This window comes from Asterias amurensis, chromosome 1 (genome assembly GCF_032118995.1).
Source record: "Asterias amurensis chromosome 1, ASM3211899v1".
Classification (NCBI taxonomy): Eukaryota; Metazoa; Echinodermata; class Asteroidea; order Forcipulatida; family Asteriidae; genus Asterias; species Asterias amurensis.
The window spans coordinates 36,917,956-36,939,335 of NC_092648.1; the positions used below are offsets into that span (position 1 = coordinate 36,917,956).

Here is a 21,380-nt window from a genome sequence, read left to right on the forward strand (position 1 = left end):
TCAAATTTTCACAGGTTTATTATTTTATGCATATGTTAAGATACACCAAATGAGGAGACTGATCTTTGACAATTACCAATAGTGTCCAGTGTCTTTAACTGGTTAATAGATTTTACATGCTAAAACTGAGACTAAAATAATTTTTATGACATTGTTGATTGTACTCCTGCCATTCAAAGTTTCAAAATCCTACTTATCAATCTGTTTTACTTCAGTCACAATGTAACAACCATCTTGCAGCTGATAGCGTTTGAAATTATAGAATTTGTAAGTTTTACTTTGTCTTTAGAAGCCCAAAATGATTTCAAAACATCAAACACTGCTCTTAATTTTCTTTTTATTTGTTCAACATTTTATTTACATTTTATTTAATAAAGCACCATAACAAGAAATTATAAAAAGAGTAAAAACATTTTACAATAAAACATACAAAAGGGCCAAATTAAGCGAGCAACACTTTATCTTGTACCAAGTTATTAAATGTTTTTGAAATGGTTTATATAACGGTACTGTGTGTGTTTTATTTTTATACCAGGGTAAACACAAAGGTCTGAATGGGTACTGAATATTCATAATAAAATCTGTTCTATTAAAATGGTGTGATTTGACTGACTTGTAATTTTGTGTCCCTGTAACAGACGTGCAACAATTTTTGGGGCATAAAAAAGGGGGGGCAGCAAACTGTCTGATGAACAGAACTTAACACTGTGTTTAATTTTATGCCAGTAAAAAGAAAAAGCAGACTAGGAAATCAGACGATTGAAAATGCATACCGCGTCCTTTATCCCACTCTAGTCGATGTTTCTTTGTTCAACCCAAAATTATTTAATAGTTTAGCAAGTCTGTTTCCGTTGTGGTTTATTACTGGCTGTTGTTTACCTGAGACAAATATCCCCTAAATAATTCATCATTTCTACATGGAATTTATTGGCAAATTTAAAACTTATACTCAAAAAGGTACGAAGAAATCTAAAACCCTCAAGGGTCAGGAAAGTGTTTGTGCTTTCTTGTGCTTTCCAATTTGTAACAGTTGCACACGGATAAAATACATCATATCAAACCATTTCTGTATGACATTGTTTACAAAAACTGGCTCTGAACAGAAGCCCATAAGAAACGCAACTCATTTTAAAGATGTTATCAGCTTTTGGGGGTGAATTCATGTATATAGAAGAAATAATTTTTGGCTTGGATTTGAACCTGTGACCTTTGCCATTCAAGAGCAGTGTCATACCAACTAGACCACCAAGATTGGCCGGTAGCTAGAGGCAGTTTGATTCGTATATTTTAGCAGTGGGTACCGCAATGATGTAATAGATGGAAATTACCAATGGTTTTACCGAAATACACTGATGTGTAATGGCATTGTATACTCGATGCTTTCCAGTGCTGACCATACAAAGCAATAGGATGAATTTTCTCAAACCCGTAACTAGATGGATGGCCTCACAGTCTGAATATATTCCGTTGCACTCCAAGGATCCCTTTAGTACAAATGCTACTGTCGCCCTCTGGAGTCACATCACACATGATGTTCTGCTTGGACGGTGATAATGGCATGATGGGTTGGGTCTTTTCACTGGGAAGATAGAGAAGCAAAAAACAGGATAAAGGATTAATGGAAATAATAATGTATTTATATAGCACATTTTCCATTTACATGATCAAATGCGCTTTCTGACAGTGATCTTGTTAACAAAACAGGTGAGTTTTGGGCAGTGTTTTGAACATATTGACAGATTGTTGATTACGAAGAGATATTGGGAGTTTATTCCACAGTTAGGGAGCGGCAGTAGTGAAGGCTCATGTCACTAAGTGTGGGTAGCATCTTGGGAGATAGTTGGTTCCGCGTGATGCCTTGAGAGGAGCGAAGGGAGTAGCGGGATAGTTGTTCCATTATCTCTAAGATTCAAGCCATTTTGCAAGATACTGTCAAATTTTGACATCACAGCTCTGTTTTCGATGCGAATGTTTCGGAACAGTTGGGCACGGGTCAACTCATTGGGCACGAGTCAACTCGTTGGGCACGGGTCAACTCGCAGGGTACGGGTCAACTCGTAGGGCACGGGTCAATTTGTTGGGCACGGTTCAACTCTCACGAATTGTTCATTGCAGATTAGTGGTGTCAATATTTGTTTCACATTCGCATTGGCAGGAAGTATTAATACTTACGTGTTTTTCTTCATGAAAGCAAATAGAGTCTGTTGTTTGGACCCATTTGTTGAATTGGACTTTGTAGGTTGTTTGCTTCTCTGTCGTCTGGAAAGGCCTGGCGCCTTGCATGGGCCAGATGTGACTACTCCTACAGAACAAAACAAAATCCAGTTACTGAGTCGTTGCAAAACATTACAGAACAGATAACTCCAAGAATTAATTTAAACTACAATGATCCTTAAAAAAAACTTTTTTAAACTAGCTCAATAAACTTTTTATTGTGAGAAGTTGGCTTGGTTTAAAGTAGAATTACATCATATATGTATGTGAACAGTGTGGAGAATAAGCACTGCCTGTGGATTGTCACTTCAAATTCAATTCCTATACAAACGACAAAGTTGAAAAATAACTTTATCAAGTGGACCAGTGAAGAAGCTGGCATACCAGTGCAACAAGATAATTGATCCAGCTTACTTACTATTAATTGTGAACAGCAAACCTCATACATTACTGCTAAGCATTACAAAAAAAACATGCTTATTACTGCTAAACAGGATACCAGGTAAAAATGCTTCATGTGATAATTGTATTTTGGCTGATCATTCTGGTATTAGGAATTATTGTTCTGGGATAACAAATTCTTCTAACTAGTCATTCATTCTAAGACTTGAATTCTCACCTGGGGAAACCTTTGGCATATTTGGAAGTTTAGGCGTAGATTCCCAAGATTGCTTCATCTGTTTGAAGAAAAGAAAAAGTATATTACATCCGATCACATTGAGGTTTTAAATTTGTAATGTGTAACTTGAAATATCAAAGTCACATATTGTAGTTTTTAATCTTAAATTGGTTTTTATATTTATTGCTAGCACAAAATGCTTTAAAAAGTTCTTTTATATCTGAATTACTGACAAAATGTGCCTCAATCATTTCTTGTTTTAATAGATGGCGATTGACAAAATCAAACTTAGCATGTATATGAGCCCAATCCTTCTCACACTCTGGCCCATCACTTTGGAACGAACTCCCCCAAATCTCTGACAAATCACTACCTATTCCAGCTTCAATACCCATTTGAAAACTTATTTTTTGTGCTTAACTATGTAACATATTGCAATCTTGCTTCTGCATCTCTCATGCGCCAGGGGTGTCGCTTAGACAGACATGGCGCATTATAAATTGCCACTATTATTATTAAAATACAAAATTAATAATAGAGAAAGAAAATAGAATTAGCTGTTGCAAACAACTTACCAACCAAATGGACCGATGGTATAAATGCAAAAAATAGTTAATGGCGTGACGTTTTGACCCTAGCAAAGTCTTTCTCAAAGGCTAATAGACGACACAACAAACATGAACAGGTTAGTTACCGGTTCATGTTTGTTGTGTTGTCATTAAGCCTTCGAGAAAGACCTCTTCTAGGGTCAAAACACGTCACGCCATTAACTATTTTTGGCAATAATAAATAACAAATGAAACTAGAATAACTATGAGCTCCTGCATCAAAATGCTTGCAAAAAATGTCTAAAATATTGCAGCACATGGGCTATTAAAAGTGTCCTCCTGATAACCTGGGCCCAATTTCATAAGGCTGTTTACTAGTAAGCAAATTTATGTTTTTTGGCTTGAAGTTACTGAAATTATCATTGTTTACCTTCTTGTTTGTTCCCATCTTGAGTCTTTTCTTATCTTTCTGAGGTGGTGTATTCTCATCACTGTCTGATGTTGTAAGATCAACGCATTCCTCTCGCTCCATCTCCGAAGAAGTAATGCTTTTATCATTTCTCATCCGATCAGAACTCTCTTTGTGATGTAGCAGGTTGTCCCTCACTGCATGGTGCAGTTGGTCACCCATGTTTAGAGTTTGTTTCTGATCATCACTTATCATCTCTGACTTTGATGATTGACCTATATGGGTCAATAGGGTTGGCTTTTGGTTTAGTCTCTTATCAGGTCCACTCACACTAATTGAGGAACACCTTTTACTGAGCACAACAGTCTCATTTTCCACATCAAGACTATCATCTTGGGGTTTACTTAGGAGTGAGTCAATGTTAGAGTTTACATCAATTACCTCAGTGTTGATATGAAGACTCTGTGACTCACTCCTGTGAGAGTTGTTATCAGCATCAGACTGGCTGCTAAACTGACTCATACTCAGTGAGTCAGTATCGATACTGTACAAGTTTGTAAACTCACACCTTTCTTTGAACTCATCTTGTGACTCATCTTTGTCCTCTACTGTTGAGTCCTTGTCGACAGACTGCTGACTTTCTCCCCACTCCATTTTAGTTTGGGGTTTCTTGAGCCTGAAGTCGTTCAGACTCTTAAAGGTTTTTAAGTTTCCCTCTGTCTTGACAGATCTGGTCATTGATGATGAAGTCTTAAACCAACTAAATGCTCCACACTTGTTTTGAGTAGTCAACCTCTGAAAAGATTGGCTTTCGACTTGCGACAGTTCCTGAGAGGAACTTGTGTTCTCTCCTACACTTGTTTTAAGAGAAGATGATGTAGTGGAGGGTAATAGAGGTGCAGAGATGCTTCTCTGGAAACGCTGTAGCCTGTCCAAGCATGATAGCCTAGATCCATTACTTAGACTTGCACAAGTCCTCTCATGAACATCGTCATTGCTGAAGGGTGTATTTGCTTGAGATGTATCATCTTGAAGACCTTCTTCCTGTGCTCCTTCCAGGATTGATGGTGGATTGACGGCGACTGCATCTTGCTCCTTTTCATCTTCTTCCTTTTTGTTCTGAACTTCTTCCTCTTGTTTCCTCAAGAAAAATCTGAGACAGATAAAAAAAACGATATTACATGTGATGAGTTAAAGGCACTCAATTTTTTTTTTATTTATTTGTTTACGCTTTCAAGCGCACACTGATAGCTAGCGACCACTTTTAAATCAGTTCAGTAAACAAAATATTGCATGACCACACAGTTTTCCGAATGAGAAAAGAGGACTCAAATGTACTACTGTGATATTGTAGGGACAAAAAAAAAATCCACATAGTGCCCTCGGCGGGATTCGAACCAGGGTCCCAGAGGTCGAAGGCAAGGAAAGAGACCACAGCACCAACCAAACCAATGAATCATCACAATTTATTTATATAAGTAGAGTTTTAAAAAGCTCTCAAGATCTCACCTGCTTGTAACAACTTCAGATCCTCTCAAGATATCTTGACGAGCACTGCTGCTCATTCGATTCTTGGCAAATATATTTCTCCGGGATAAAGTCTTCTTAATACGTTCCTCAGAACCGAAAACAGTTTCTTGTTTAGGACTGAGGCTTCCTTCCTTCTTTGAGAAAGAGTTGCGCTGCTGGGAGTTGATGTTTCCTTGCTCTTTGTCCTTGGACTCTGGTGTTTCCGGAATGACGAGGCTCTGATCAGCGGAGTGTCTCTTTGTATTTGGTGAGCCATAGAGGGATGTCAGATCATCTGCTGTGAGGTCATTTTCCTCAGCTTTACGGAGTAACATAATTCATATCATTAGTTAGTGGCAGAGTAAACTTTAATCCTCTAGTTTACAAGAAACACACTGTTTAACCGACCTGTGAAAGTTTTATCAAATTCAGCAGTCCCATTTTTAATAATGACCCACAATTTTGTTTTTGTTTGTGCTTGTTTAAATTGGGTTTATTTGGATTGCTTTGATTGAAATAAGCAATAGTGATGGGTGTGTCTTCAATTGCTATTTTCTGGACTCAAATATTTTTTTAGACAGAACAACTTATCCTTTGTCATGTAAATTTTTATAGTGTGCATTTTGCGGTTGCAGAGGGATCATACTTTTTTTTTCAATTTTGTTTCCTTTTTTTAAATCAGAAATGGGGTTGATTTACTCTGGGTCCGCCTGACACTTATTATTTTGTATTTTATTCTGTGTAATATGATTGTTTGTATTGCAATGTTTTTACTCATTTCTTGCTACTTTTTTAACTGTTTATTTTTAAAAAACCATACTGCTATATTTCTCATGTTTTTTAATCCTGCATTTTAATGTTTTTCTTAACTGTACAGCGCTTTGAAACAGTGTTAAAGCGCTTTATAAATGCATTTAAGGTAAGTTAAAGTTAAGTTATCTGGAGGGGGAAAAAGTTTATACAGGAAGACAAAGAAAGACCAAAGTATACAATGTTTGACAAACATCTGTGCAAGTCCTGAAATCGTTGTGTATGTCATAAATGTGTGCAACCTCCAGATGAGCAGACCCTGGTACCATTGTGCCATACACCTTCATTCAAAAAATTGTTTGGGTGTTCACCGTCTCTTACGTAACTACGCAAAAGCTTGCCCGAATCATGTGACATAGCAACTGTCTCTATATAGTCTGTTGATTTAAAATTCAAGTGTTAACTTGTGATCAAGCACGTCATTGTACCAGACAATATTCAAATCTAACACACAAATGGCTTATTATGACCTTAAAGCCGTTGGACACTTTCGGTAAACAGTATTGTCCAAGGCCCACACTTCGTGTATCACAACTTCTATATCAAATAACAAACCTGTGAAAATTTGGGCTTAATCGGTCATCGGAGTCGGAAAAAAATAACGGGAAAACCCACCCTTGTATCCGCGCAATTCGCCGTGTCATGACATGTGTTTATAATAAATCCGTAATTCTCGTTAACGAGAATTGATATTGTTTCACTGTTTTCTCAAAAAGTAAAGCATTTCATGGAATAATATTTCAAGAGAAGTATTTCATCACTACATTCTGTAAACCTTGTAAGGTATTTTTAAATCTGTGATTTTTTTTTTTTTTCTGTACCGAAAGGGTCCAATGGCTTTAACAAAGAAGGAAGCCTACCTGGTCTGGGTCGTTTCCTAGTTTGACCTTCCTGTTTGACCTGGTTGACCTTCAGTGTGACCTCTTTACCATTGGTCTGTTGTCGTTGGATTTCAACTGGGTCGTCCTCGCTGATGTTAAGTCCTGGACGGTAGTGTTTGTGCCACACACTCAGCCTATGTCTGGGAAGCTTCTTGTCATAAGGCTTCAGGGGAGAATTCAAGAGTAAAAGAATGAAAAAAGTTTGTTTTGCTTTGGAAATATGATAAACCTCTGATGGATTTCACAAAAAATTAAGACTAGTCTTATATCAAGTTAGGATGAGCTACTCGTCCTAAGTTAGGACTAGCCTTAAGTTTTTAATATCTCACAAAGTTAGGACTCGTTCCAACTCTTTGTGAAATCGACCCCAGTTTATTTGTATTGAAAGGAGCTCGACATTTTTAATGGCACTTTGCTCAAAAGGTATACTGCTCAAAGTATGCACGAGCTGCTTCTAGCCACCTGGCTTACTTGATGGTCTAGTGGCAAGGTTCAAATCCCACCTGAGTGATTTGCCTGTGGATTTTTTTCACAGAACTCTTGAAATACTGAGTACAGTGCTTAGTACACATCAGTATAATCAAGTATAATGTCCAAGACCTTTCACTCCACATACAGTGTATAAAACATTTCTTACACAGTTGGATTTAAGGACGAAGTTGAAATTTCACCATTGTTTTAAAAAAGAGTTAATCAATTCCCTCCTGTAATGATTAATAGGCATGATGTATAAAGTGTCTTGAATTAGCTACTAGGATACATGCATTATATAAGAAAAAAATATATTGACATCTGAACAAAGATATTGACAAAATAAGAACAATTACATATATGTTATGATATTTGGTTCTTGAGAAAAAAGTAGGAGCATTTTATCGAGTACAAGGTTTGAGCCTCGATACACTGTGCATGCAATTTAATCTGACTTTGGAGTTTTCCCAAGGGCAAAACTAATTAGAAATCAGACTAAAGTTGGAAGAATATCATGCAATGTTCAATCAATGTATGCATGACTACATGTGAAAAGGTCATAAAATTTGGTGGTGATGTAAAAACATTAACAAAACTGTTCATGTTTTTAGAGATTTGATTGCAAATGTTCAAATTAGGTTGATTGTATTCTACAAATTAAACTTAAATATTGAAAATTACAAATAAGGTTGTGAAATAAGGTAGGATATAATGTGAGAGATCTGTGTTCATCTGAGAACAGGGGGTAGCAGGGAGAGAGTTCTAAAGTGTGGGTGTGCTGAAGGCAAAGCTTTAGTTTAAGTTCTGTGTGTGCGTGTGTGGGGGGGGGGTGTTTACGGGTAGAGGATCTGAGGGACCTTGCATTACCTTATTGTAGTCTGGTTTATAATTAAACATTGTCTTCTTGGTGTTGGCATCAACATTCCCAAGAGCCTGCTCAAGAGCTAGATCAGCGGAATAATAGCTGAAAATAAGATGTAAGGTAACAATAATTGAATCTGAAATGGCAAAAATACAATTTTGGGGAGTTTTAATTGGTGTTTTCCCAGGTATGTCGTGGCTGAGCTATCTAGCACAATGGACACATGGATTCAAGCTGAGGTGATTATGATCAGCAGAAAGTGGCTCAAGTCCTGGCCTAGGCACTCATGTCCTTAAACAAGACACTTAACCAGTTCTCTTTCGAGTAGGATACAAAATGGCACGTCCTGTGTATTGCGCAATGCATGTGTTTCTGATCCAAAGCTTGCAAAACTGTTTAGGGGTGAGTTTTCATTACGCAAATCTAAATCTTTAGGTAAGCAAGAAAACACTTCAAAAGGATACGCCCCGGCATATGTAAGGGACTCCTTGTCGATATCATCGCTGTAAGGGTGCAAGGGTACCAGTCGACGTGTCATGGGGTCAAAGGCCAACTGGTATAAGAAGGTATTATTAGCTTGATGGAAACCGTCTATGTATTCTTGGGGGACTTTCAGCTTCATCTTCAAGTGGAGAGGTATTCTCTTCAGAACCTGAATGGAGCAAGAAAGATAAGAAAGAGGAAAGATAAAACACCAATAAATCGGACAACAGTGGTAGTAATGCTGCTCGCCCTTAACTCTATAACACACCCTCAGTAGAAACCTCTTCTCATACTACTAGGACTTAAAAGACCCGCTGAACCACAGGCCTGAGTCAAGAAGTATAAGCTGGGTACAAGAAACACACAAGGCCAGCAATCAGTGCTTTTCTAAACACACTTTTTTCGATGGGTTACTTTACTTAAAGGAACAGAATTGGTTTTTGCTAACAAAACGGTTGCGGGCAGTGTAAGAACTTTGTGTAATCCACCAGATGCATAAACTGACAAACCTGTAGAAGTTTGAGATAGATCAACCATCTGGGTCACGAGAAAATAATGAAAAACTGATACACATTTTGCATGACATTGATTTTAACAAAAACAAATAAAACGCTCACTGTATATGAGTGATAAACTCCAACCGGGAAATTAGTTTTATTTATTTCTCATTAAATATGACATTTCAGACTTTAATATTTCAAGGGATGTTTTTCTACTATCATCATCATTAGTCCGTGTAAGTTTTATGAACATCTGTGATCTTACACAAGTTTTTTTTCTTACCAATTCTGTAATGTTCCGTTAAGCTATTCAAGACTGCACAGGATTGATAATTGACCCTGGACAAAAAAAGGCTACTCTACAACATGTAAGGACTTTCTTTACTATCTGTAAGCCTACTGTATACAATCTGTAGGCCTACTCTATACTTACATGTGTTAAATCAGGGTTAGTGGCCACCTGGAATAGCTTCCTAGCCTTGCCGAGCCCTATACCAGGTAGAGATGGTAGGTAGTCACACCCCGCTGCTATGCACATATAGCGGAACTTCTCAGCCGAGTATCTACTACCCATCTTAGTTACCTTCTCTAAACGGGACGCTTCGATCTCCAATCCATTACCATTCAAGTCCAGTTTGTAAATAACCTGGTGGACAGGAAAGATATTCCACAAAACTTCAGTTTAGAAAATAGAATTAGCTGTTGCAAACAACTTACTAACCAAAAGGACCTACATGTATGGTACAAATGGCCCGACGTTTCAACCCCAGAAAGACTCGGCTAGGGGTGAAACGTCAGGCCATAACAAAATGCTGTACAAAACTCTCCTATTGCCTGAACATTCAATGTGATGAATGTTTGGAATGGTAGGTACACTGTGCCGGCCTGCAATATGATGGATACATCTGCAGTGGATGCATCTACACATTACACATTACTGACCATTCAATATCATCCACTGTGGTTTTGAAAGACGGATGTACTATGCCAGCCTGCGAAAGGATATCATGTGGTGATGCATCTACACAGTACACAGTCATCCCTCCTACTGTCTGAGCATTCAATTTTATCCACTGTGGTTTTGAATAAAAGGTAAACTATACACACATATCATCGTATACTGTGATGCTATGGTGATTATGAATGTATACACAGTACACAGTCACCTCTTATTGTCTTGGTAGAAAGTTAGAAGGTAGAAACTGGATCTCTGTTCAAGGAGAATGCGAAGTTGAAATGCAATAATATATCTCACCCTTGGACATCCAAAAGCAACGAGGTCAGAGTCTTCAGTTATGACAGCTTGGACTATACCCTTTTTAGCTAGGTAGGCTAGCTGAGCATCGGCCTCGTATGGAGCTACAATGCAGTCCACGCCTAGTGACCTGGCAGCCTGCAAAAAACACATCGAAAAAAAAAAAAACATTATTAATTTTTTTTAAATCTCTAGGACTTGTGAATCGAATTGCAACTTGCAGGAATTTTGAATTGTAAAAGATTCAAAATATAGCTAAACTGTAGGCATTTGGGTAGGATTTTAAATGTTGCAAGGTGAAATACGATCTAATGAGTTGTCAAATGAGTACAAATATTCATAAGTTAAAAATCATTGACAAACTCCTGTTCTGCTTGAGTGGAGTCCCAAATCCATTAATATACTTCACTTTATGATGTCGCAACCTTCAAATGTTTGGACTGTGATAAGATTTGGTATGCCTGCCTAGCCCAGGGCTGAGAGCAGGCTACCAGGGGGTGCACAGCCCCCACACTATGTCCATCCATATTATTGTTTTGGAATTGGGCCACTAAAACATTGAGTAAATGAAACTTCTAAATATGTTTTCAAACAAGGCAAACTTAATCTAGCTTTGTCAGGAAATTTACATTTACTCATGTTTTTGTCCTTATCTCTTAGTAATAACATCAAAACTAACATCAAAACTAGACTGCCATTTTTTCTGAGATTGCTAAGAACACCTTTTTGGTTTCAACACCTTACCTTGATGACTTCTAGAGCCATTTGTGGTGTGACATTAACGCACTTAGTGAAACAATCCCTGGCCTCCGACAATTTGCCTTCTCGTAGAAACTGTCTTCCTTTCTTGCTGTAAAGTTCACGTCTCCTGGAGGTGTTAAAACAGATAACATTACATTGTAGTGTCCATGCAAAAATGCTGTCGCTCTAAAAACTAAAGCAATTACATGACATGCATAAAGAGGACAAATTGTCTCTTGCTGTAAACATTTGATGTTCACAAATCATATTGCTGGAAAATACAATGTTTTGTATTGAGGCTCCCTCATTGGGAATCCAAGCCATCACTGTACAGTATCTATACACACTGTTATCAGCTTTGATAGCTTGTGCAGTGAGTGAGCCCAGCCTGTACAGCATGGCTCAAATTTAACACTTGACCACTGGCCCGAGGCCACTAATTTCAGTGTCCAGCAACAAGGCAGGATAAGTCTGGTGCTCTTGTTTTTTTTAAGTCAACATCTTTGTCTCATAAGAATTATGTTCAAATGTTGAGTTTGAGTCTCAAAAATATCTTTCAATCCTGCTGAGCATCATCCATAAAACAGAAGAGATCAATCTTCTATTAGTGTTTCGTTCAAATGAAACAGTTTAAGATGATAAAACCATGTTTTCATTTTGATTCTGGTCTAGTAAAAATTCTGGTCTAAAGATTCTGAGCTACAAGTCCTGCATTCTTGTGTATTTATCCCCAAATTCGAGCCCGGTTCAGTCATTTATTTACCGACGTCAGCTTTGATAATGCTACCTTGTGCTGCAGTGGGGTTGGTGGGGGTGCCAAGCCTATACAGTCATCTATACTTACTCTCTTCTACTAGTTTCCACAATCTTCTTAGCAGGTAGGTTGCTTCCATCAAACACCAGTATTGGTTTGATATCCATGGACCGCAGCATATTGATGTACTTCAGACAGTAGCGAACATACCTTTGAAGTTGGACAATAAAATTTGGATCGTTATATCATTGCAATTTGTTTAATTGAGTTTATACGGATGGTTCATGGACTAAATTAGCAGTAAAACTTATCAGATAAAGGGGAAGTTTCTTTGCATCACCGACAAGGAAGACTTATCCTGTTGGTATTTAAATAAATACATTACATGTATGAATGCATACATTAGTCACAAACTGCTTTGGGCTCTGAAGCTACCATCCGTTGGTGTGTAATTTGACTCTTAATCACTGTTTATCAGTCAAAGTCCAAAACAAAGTGAAGTCCAGTTCACAATAATTTGTGTGCTTTCAGATGCCTGAGAAAGTCTTCAAGCCTGAAGTCTTTCTCAGATTCAAATTCTTTTGGTGAAAAGTTACCTCCTTTTCAAAAACTTTGTTGCATCTTTGTTACTCATTTCCCACAATTGTTTATACAATCAACAGCTCTCTATTGCTTGTTACCAAGTAAGTTTTATGCTAATGTATATTTTAAGTAATTACCAATAGTGTCCAATACCAGTCAGTGCCTTTAAAGGCAGTGGACACTATTGGTAATTGTCAAAGACTAGCCTTCACAGTTACGGTATCTCAACATATGCATTTAACTAACCTGTGAAAATTTGAGCTCAATCGGTCATCGAAGTTGCGAGATAATAATAAAAGAAAAAAACACCCTTGTCACACGAAGTTGTGTGTGTTTAGATGGTTGATTTCGAGACCTCAAGTTCTAAATATGAGGTCTTAAAATCAAATTCTTGGAAAATTACTTATTTCTCAAAAACTATGGCACTTCAGAGGGAGCCGTTTCTCACAATGTTTTATACCATCAACCTCTCCCCATTACTCGTCACCAGGAAAGGTTTTATGCTAATAATTATTTTTAGTAATTACCAATAGTGTCCACTGCCTTTAAAGAGACAGAGAGTACATGAAATTTTCTTGAAACCAACAGGTCTTGCTGCCTAACCTAACTGAACTTTACACCTTGTCATTTATTTAGTAATGAAATTGATCAAAGAGTGCAGTGAAAGTTTAGGGATAATTAAGGGACTCTTAGATTGAATACTCACATATCAGTGTTCTCCCCTTTAGCTAGCTGCATGGCACATCCAAAGGCTCCTCTGTGAATCCAGCAGTAGGTGTCTATAGCAACGGTGTAGCCGCTGTACTTACGGACATTGACCTGGTGGGAAGCCTCCTTCAGGAAGGGTAACAATCCTTGTATACCCATAGTGCAGTTTTAATATTGGAACTATATCATCAGGAACAGCCTACATAACACAAAATCATTTCTTTTATATTAGATTTCAAATTAATCTGAAGTATGCAAGAGATATCAACTATAGCGTCGGTTTACTTAAAAAATATATACAAATTAGACAAAAATTTTGCTAGAACTAAAGCAAAAAGAGTCAACCAATTTGAAAAACATGGCCTCTTGTCATTCCGAGTGGACTCTCTAGTAGTTGCGTTATCGCAACTAACTCTCTAGCAACTTTGTTCAAGCATAGACCCAGTAACTGGGGCACTGCACTAATTATTTTCGGGATGTGGACCATCTTCTGCAGTGTCTACCTCCATGGTACGACAGAAGATGACAAAACTTTGAAAAAGTAAAGGAGTAGTAGTACAGTACAGTACAGCACCCACTGGGTTTAGTTCTAAATAAAACTTCTATAAATAACCTATGTAAAAAAAAAAGGCTGACTATGCAATAAGCTGACTAGCTCATTATAGCTTGATGAAAATAGAAATAATAAATTAATTGTAGTTCTTTTTGCAAATTACAACAACATGAACAAGTTAGGCTATATATCTCAAATGTGGAAGTCATGGAAGTACAACTTATTTACATCATACACAGAGTACAGTTTTCCGCAGGTTCATCATGTCATCATCCATGCCCATCAGTAAAATCTTGAAACCAACACTTGCACACAGCGATTGTCCTGTTGCGCTGTGGTTGTCTGGCTCTCGACGCAAGACAAGTGTGTTCGAGCGCCAGCATGGAGATACAGAATTATTCGCGAATGTAAGTACTTACTTTTCGGATACCTCTCTGTCAATGAAAAGCTGCTTCTTTTGTCTGCAATAACTTTAAAATGGGCTTAATTTCTTGAAAATTTTACAGATAATTAACTAACTTGAGCAGCGTTCGTTTTTCGCGGGAGCGGCGGTGACCTTTAATTCAGAAGTAGGTCATGTTTACCGCGGTGAGAAATGTTTAAATAAGTTTGATCTACTTTACTTAGTAGAGTTTAAAATTTATTGACTGATAAATAAAGTATACTTTTAATTTAAAAAAAAAAGTTTAATTCAAATTAAATTTAATTTACACTATTTATTATCTAATTTAAAAGTAAAACGTATACGTGTTTGTGAACGCGGCTAAATGTCTTCCCACAGTGCATCTTTAAAAGTTGTTTCCGGTAATTTGGTGCGAAATGAGTCGGTCCGGAAAATGATCATTTCTCATTGAATTTTCAGCTTAATCTTAATACTTTGAAGTCTAATTTCCCAGGATGGAATCCCAGAAAACGAACGTTGTGTATGGTGCGCCCCACGGAATGGGTCAGCATCCAAGTGGAGCTCCACCGCCCGGCGTGTTGTCATCGGTGCCAGCGACACTTTCCATACCGGCCGCTGTGTACTCTTCCCCGGCGACGTCATCAGCCGCTGGAGGGGGTTCGTCATCGGTCTCGCAGACGTGGCACAATGACTTTGAATTTATTTCGTCTGAGGATGACATTTCTGCGACATCGAAAGTGCCACAATATGGTACAATTGTTGTGATTCTTTTTCTAGTATAAGTAGCGGATTCCTAAGGAGCAACTGATGTCGGTCCAATTTTTTGACCTTTTTCCATAAAATTAAAACATTGATTGTTTATTTGCTACTAAAAAGTAAAAAATGCTTTTAAATTAATTGTAGGGAGGCAGATCATTAAAGCACTCTCTTTTATCACTTTGATAGTGACATATAATTATAATGTTTTATATTGCAGGGATTTGTTACCACTGCTGTGTCGTATAAAATATGTGCTCGTGCAGTACTTCAGGCTCCCCTGTGAGCCTTATTTACATTAGGGGTCTAGTATTTTGGCCCTCTTTAAGTTTAACGCTTACGTTTTTCAAATCGGCGTTGATAGGTGAAAGTTTTACGACCGTTAGCCAGCAGTTACTGAAGTTTCTTTTGTACTACACTACCAAAACTTTCCCTACTTACTCAATAAACATCCCTAATGCTTGTATTTCCTTTTTGTTGGGTGAAATTAAAAAACATCGTCAAAAAATACAATTTTCTGCTCGGTACTCACTGTTGTTTTTCTGCCGCAACGCACGTTTTTGACTTCTCAATATGCTTAACGCTTTATCTTTTTGTCACTTGACCACCAAGCGCTGTACACCAGCGTACTTGCCGAACTGCCAAGCCATGACCAAGTTGGACTAAACCATTCTGTGAAAGGGGTGTTACAAACCCGTGTGGCAGTGCGTGCGCTGTTTGTTTACAATAATACCCGCCGTTTCACGCATAAAGCGCCCATGCACTGCCGCACCGGTTTGTAACACCCCTCTCACAGAATGGTTTACCTTTTTAAAAATAAATTAATGGATTTCTTTGATGAATTAAGATTATTAATACCTCGCAACTTTGACGACCAATTGAGCTCAAATTTTCACAGGATCGTTATTTTATGCACATGTTGAGATACACCAGGTGTGAAGACTGGTCTTTGACAATTACCAATAGTGTCCAGTGTCTTTAATAATAAGTTGCTGTCCATTCACCACAATATTACCTACATCTATGTACTTTAGGAGCACCTGGCCCTGGAGATGATGTACATGTGGACCTTGGGGAGATGCATTACACAGAAGCTTCACAAGCAAGCTCTGATACCAAGTCAGGAAATTCTGCTTCTCAGTTCTTACAGAAGAAAGGCTATGGGTGGCTACTGGAAGTTGATGATGTTGATGAAGGAGATGCACCTTTATTGTGAGTTTGTCTTCAAGACCCTTCAGTTCGCAGCACTCATTTTTATTCTGCTGATACCTGGTTAACATGGTATTTGTGATAGTGTAAAAACAGTTTTGTTTCGTAATCAGTTTCTTGAATGTGATGACCTTGATACTCTCGGTATGCTACTCAGATCATTCTGACAATCCCTCTGTTTCATACTTTGTCAGGATGGTATGGGGGTCGTCCGAGAGTGTCGGGTCATCCTGTTTCTTTTTTTGCGTGTTTATGTCCCTTATTTTGTATTTTTGATGTAATTTTTATAAATCTTTTTGTCTTCTCCATTTTTTGAGGTTTTGAGGAAATAAATAAATAAATAAACAGGCCAGGAATTACACGAAAGCCATGGCCTTATGTCTCTTGTCTTGGCCTTGGTGCTTCTTCAAAAGTTTCCCATAGACCTCAAGGTTTTCCAATAGAAGTGCCCTTTGCAAAATGAAATGGCTTTGCCCTCTCAAAGATGAAATTCCAGGGCCTTGGTCAATTCTAGTACACTGCCTTCTTTGTAGTAGAGAGGTTGGCCAAAGTCTGTCCTTGAATATCAAGTCAACCTGGGCTATTGCCTTCATTGACTTTTACTTGCCATTGGTGATCCAAAGTTGCTCGTACTTTTCTCAAACTGAAATGCCGTATTCTTTAGTCTTTATTTAGAAAAGTGACTTTGTGCATGCGAAAAGTAAAATTCCAGCTTTGTACAGTAAAAGACTACAATATTGAAATGAACCTATTTACACTGTTGGACCATGGAGGAAGATTGGACAAAGATTTGGTGTTGTTTTTTTAATGCATTATGGGGTAAATTATTTGAATCCAAGAACAATGCTAGTGTTACTTACATATTCCTGGATTTGAAAGACAACCCCCATAATCCTAAATTATCAACCATTTAGATGAACTTGTTTAATGATGCTTTAAATTATCTACTTGAAAAGTTAAAACTCAGTTATAAACACAATGGGTGTGATGGTAAACAAAACAACAACTTAAAGGAACACGTTGCCTTGGATCGGGTCGAGTTGGTCTATAAAAGCGTTTGTAACCGTTTGTTATAAAATGCATATGGTTGGAAAGATGTTTTAAAAGTATAATACAATGATCAACACAAGTTTGCCTCGAAATTGCGTGTTTTTCCTTTTACTGTGCGAACTAACACGGTCGGCCATTTATGGGAGTCAAAAGTTTGACTCCCATAAATGGCCGACCGTGTTAGTCGACGAGGTAAAAGGAAAACCGTGCAATTTCGAGGCATGTTTGTGTGGATCATTGTATTCTACTTTTACAACATCTATCTACCCATATGCATTTTATAACAAAGGGTTACAAACGCTTTTCAAAGACCAACTCGACCCGATCCAAGGCAACGTGTTCCTTTAATGCTCCTATGTTATTATAACATACATAATTCAAACCATAAACCCATTTCCATTGCTTTAATTGAAATGTGATCACGTAACTTGGTTTATATTTCACAGGTTGGGTGTGGGGGTTTTTGAAAAATAATTGGTTAGAATGTATTACAAATCAATGTGAAATTACAAAGGATATTTATCACTGATTAATATTGTTTCCCTTCTCTCTACAGGGAAGAGTTAGATATTGACTTGAGAGACATCTATAATAAGATACGCTGCGTGATCTTCCCTTGCCCATTCCTCGGCTTCCAGAGGCAAATCTTGAGAGACAGTCCTGATTTCTGGGGCCCTCTATTGGTTGTTCTGCTCTTCTCAGCGGTATCCCTCTATGGACAGTTCAGGGTAAGTTTGTAGATAGCCTGAATATCTGACATCACACTTCAAGGCTCGTTAACTATGCTAGAGTTCTGCTGTTGAGCCCATGTACATAATCACCTTTAACTTTGCATCATTTCACATGGTCTTCATTGGATTTGCAGTTAAATCTGACATACACATAAACTGGTACCTGTCCTTATCCTTGTAGATAGGGACAGGGGACCAGTCTAATCTAGTAAATGACGCTATCACAAGACCCTGAGATTTAACATCAGGGACCAGTTTCTTGGCTCTGCTTACTTTGGCATTCTCTGCTTGAAGAATTATTATCACTCAATCTATGCACAAGCTGTGTTAGCGCAATTTGCCCAGTTTCATGAATTACCTTGCTACATGTACGCTATGAAATATTCTTTTGCTAAGCATGGATCTTTTGCACCTTTTGCACAAAAAGTATTTTCCCGCAACAGTGATCTGCTTGTCAAATGCCAGTTAAAACACCTAAGGCAAGACCAGTCAAAAGTCTCTCCAAATGGTCAGGCTGGCTAGCTCAGTGTTGAAAAGCATCAAATTTTAAACAAAGTAAAGTCAAGTGAAAAAGCTAGGGGACCTGTGAGTGGGGCAACAAGCTAACTGGCCCTGCTAGATAGACACTGAAAAGGTTCTAGGCAAACCCTGCAAGAGCTATCAATTTGCCCCATGTTTGCAATGAAACTTAAAGACACTGGCCTTTTTGTTAATTGTCAAAGACCAGCCTTCCCATTTGGTGTATCTCAACATATGCATAAAATAACAAACCTGTGAAAATTTGAGCTCAATTGGTCGTCAAAGTTGCGAGATAATAATGGTAAGAAAAAAAACCTTGTCACACGAAGTTGTGTGCTTTCAGATGCTTGATTTTGAGACCTCAAAATCTAATTCTGAGGTCTCCATTGCTCAATACCAAGTAAGGTTTTATGCTTATAATTATTTTGAGTAATTACCAATAGTGTCCACTACCTTGTAGAGCCAGTCCTTACAACGTAAAACTCTGTAGATTTCACCTCTAACGTTTAAGGTTATGTAACATGCATCTTTGTATCATGATTCAAGTGTAACCACACAGCTTCTTTGCAAACAATGCCAAGAACTTTCAAGAACACAAAAATATTTGTTTTCACACCCGGAATTATTTCACGATTTTAATCTTGTTTTTCTTTCCACTTTGCGATGGTTTCTTCAGGTTGTTTCATGGATCATTACTATCTGGTTATTTGGATCCCTCGTTATCTTCCTCTTGGCAAGAGTACTGGGAGGAGAGGTGAGTGTTAATCCACTGAACCACCCCCTCCCCCCCCCCCCACCCAACCACCAACCCACAGGGACAACAGGGGTTGCCCTTAACTTTTTTTTCAACTGGCCAGCAGGACCAGTTGGCTTGATTTTTCACTGGTCCGCTACGTTTTTGACTGGTCCGTCAATTTTTGTATATTTTTTTTAAACTAAAAGTATACTGTTGTATACCAACTACTCGATTTCCGATCGTCGCTATTTCAAAATTCAACATGAATTGAAACGTCAACTTAACTGCACTGGAAGCCATACTTAATTTATGTGTACCAAGTTATTGTGTTCGTAAGGGGGCTCACTAATTTGAGAGTATTTTTTCTTTTAAAATATGTAAACAATAATATTATTAAAGTTCATTTAAAAACGGGTCAAATTATTTGTCAGAGCAAATGGGAAAATTTAATATGATCTTTATTTAGGTAGTTTTTTTAGTCCACGGTTTATTGTAAGCACTCGACATCCAAGTATTCCCAAGTAAGAAGAACTTTTTTTATGATTTTTTTTTTTAGTGTTTTACTTAACAAAAAAACCCACTGTTAAAAATATCAAATTAACTTTTTATGTATTGCCTTCAAATCTACGGTGGGGAGGGTTACGTGCAATCGCTCAAGTTATTTTATCATGTATAAACATTGCCTATTTGTATTTTTAATAAGTATTCATGAACATAATACATCGAACCGATAACCGAAGTTCCCAAAATCTTCCCACTTTCGTCAAGAAAATTAAACCCCCCAAAAGGTAGACATGAAAATAGTTGCAACATCCATGAAGAAGCATATGAGTTTTACGGTATTTTTTTTTCAATTATACCGGCGTCTGTTTTGTGCACAAAACTTTCATTTAAAAGTAGCAAAAACAACTGCGCCTTTGTTTAACCATGGAGGTATTGCATTCTAGAACCCAAGTCTTTCTTGAAATCAACCCGCAAAAAAACCCAAACAACCGCGCATTATATTTGACCATAAAACCATGGAGCAAAACTAGATCACCCACCAATCGCCCGCAAAAAACAAGCCCCAAATAACAACAAAAAATAAGCAAAATCAGGACGGAAGAACCTTACTAAACACAATTAAATACTCCTTTTTGCTCATCCAGAGTATTGTAACTTGGTAATTTTTGTTGAATGAGGCCTCACCGTCTCGCTGGTTTTTCGTAAACACGCTAGACTAATTCCCACACCGAAATCTGCTCCGTTGTCGACGACCATGCTGCTGACAGAATGTGTTTTGCTTTGTGGTCTTTTGTCAAGGCGATTGAAGCTAGTTTTGTAAGCTATCGCGTACTTTCACCAATAGAGGGTGTCTATTCCCACGCTATCGAATATTCTGAAACGCACTCTAGCGTTCAATGTTTCTTACACTTTTTGCCACACGTGAACTAATACGAAGACTACGATACCTTTGCGTTGCATGATGGGATTTTGCGCTGTGTGCACATGTGTATGCGTGATCGTTGGAAGTTTGCCAGCGTTCAGCGGCACTTCGAGTGATTTTTTTTACGATTTATCCAAACCTTAAGTGAATGTTTTTACGTTTTATTCGAGCCTAAAAATATTTTTAAAATAGTCATAGTTCTGTAGTACCGCTGCCGATATTTTTGACTGGTCAGCCGGACCAGTTGGCAAAGGGTTTCAGCTGGTCCGACGCGATTTCTACTGGCATTTGGCCAGCGGACCAGCGTTAATGTCGAACCCTGGACAATCAATTAGATTGGAAGCTTTGCAATGTGTAGCAAGTTCGTCGTAAATCAAACAATAAGTTTTTATGTGATGTTAATGTTTTCTGTTTATTAAGATGAAGTGCATAATAGGTATTTATCTCAAACCTAGTCTGTTTGATTCAAACTTAAAAGGCTCATCAGTCAGGACCCAATTTCATAAAGCTGCTTAAGCACAACAAATTGTTAAACTCAACAAAATTATCCTTACCAGATTATGGTTACCAGCCAAAACGCCATGCCTTATATACAATTTGTAACTGGTGTTCTGATGATTTTTGCTTAGCATGAATTGGTTAAGCAATGTT

The 21,380-nt window shown here is 37.8% G+C and overlaps 2 protein-coding genes across 4 annotated transcripts in view; one reads left to right on the forward strand and one right to left on the reverse strand.

Annotated features, from left to right (window-relative positions):
* Window positions 1-14,456, reverse strand: LOC139938716 (uncharacterized). Of its 3 annotated transcripts, none has more exons than XM_071934349.1 (14): window positions 14,135-14,224; window positions 13,345-13,545; window positions 12,147-12,266; window positions 11,306-11,429; window positions 10,562-10,699; window positions 9,740-9,952; window positions 8,788-8,975; window positions 8,329-8,425; window positions 6,970-7,153; window positions 5,300-5,618; window positions 3,812-4,943; window positions 2,834-2,891; window positions 2,173-2,302; window positions 1-1,579 (listed from the first exon to the last, which is right to left on the reverse strand). In XM_071934349.1, the coding sequence occupies exons 2-14, from the start codon at window positions 13,503-13,505 to the stop codon at window positions 1,447-1,449; spliced, it is 2,997 nt and encodes a 998-aa protein (XP_071790450.1). In that variant the 5' UTR covers window positions 13,506-13,545; window positions 14,135-14,224; the 3' UTR covers window positions 1-1,446. The 3 variants fall into 3 exon arrangements, with proteins under 3 accessions (XP_071790450.1, XP_071790443.1, XP_071790435.1); XM_071934342.1 differs by having other exon boundaries at window positions 14,128-14,208; XM_071934334.1 differs by lacking the exon at window positions 14,135-14,224 and adding an exon at window positions 14,319-14,456 and having other exon boundaries at window positions 3-1,579.
* LOC139938769 (protein YIPF4-like) overlaps window positions 14,227-21,380 on the forward strand; it is a 16,329-nt gene continuing 9,175 nt past the window's right edge. Inside the window, exons 1-5 of the mRNA XM_071934394.1 lie at window positions 14,227-14,306; window positions 14,796-15,052; window positions 16,093-16,270; window positions 17,874-18,045; window positions 19,244-19,321. Coding sequence (XP_071790495.1) covers window positions 14,281-14,306; window positions 14,796-15,052; window positions 16,093-16,270; window positions 17,874-18,045; window positions 19,244-19,321 — 711 coding nt within the window. The 5' untranslated portion in view covers window positions 14,227-14,280. The remainder of the gene's footprint in view (window positions 14,307-14,795; window positions 15,053-16,092; window positions 16,271-17,873; window positions 18,046-19,243; window positions 19,322-21,380) is intronic.

Bases quoted from the DNA above. Each gene is read 5' to 3' on its own strand.
- LOC139938716 (XM_071934349.1), bottom strand. From the start codon at position 13,505: ATGGGTATACAAGGATTGTTACCCTTCCTGAAGGAGGCTTCCCACCAG. The intron at 5,619-6,969 runs GTAGGCTTCCTT...TACTCCGTAAAG, and splicing joins TAGGAAACGACCCAGACCAG to CTGAGGAAAATGACCTCACA. The intron at 2,892-3,811 runs GTAAACAATGAT...TTCTTCAAACAG, and splicing joins AGATGGGAACAAACAAGAAG to ATGAAGCAATCTTGGGAATC.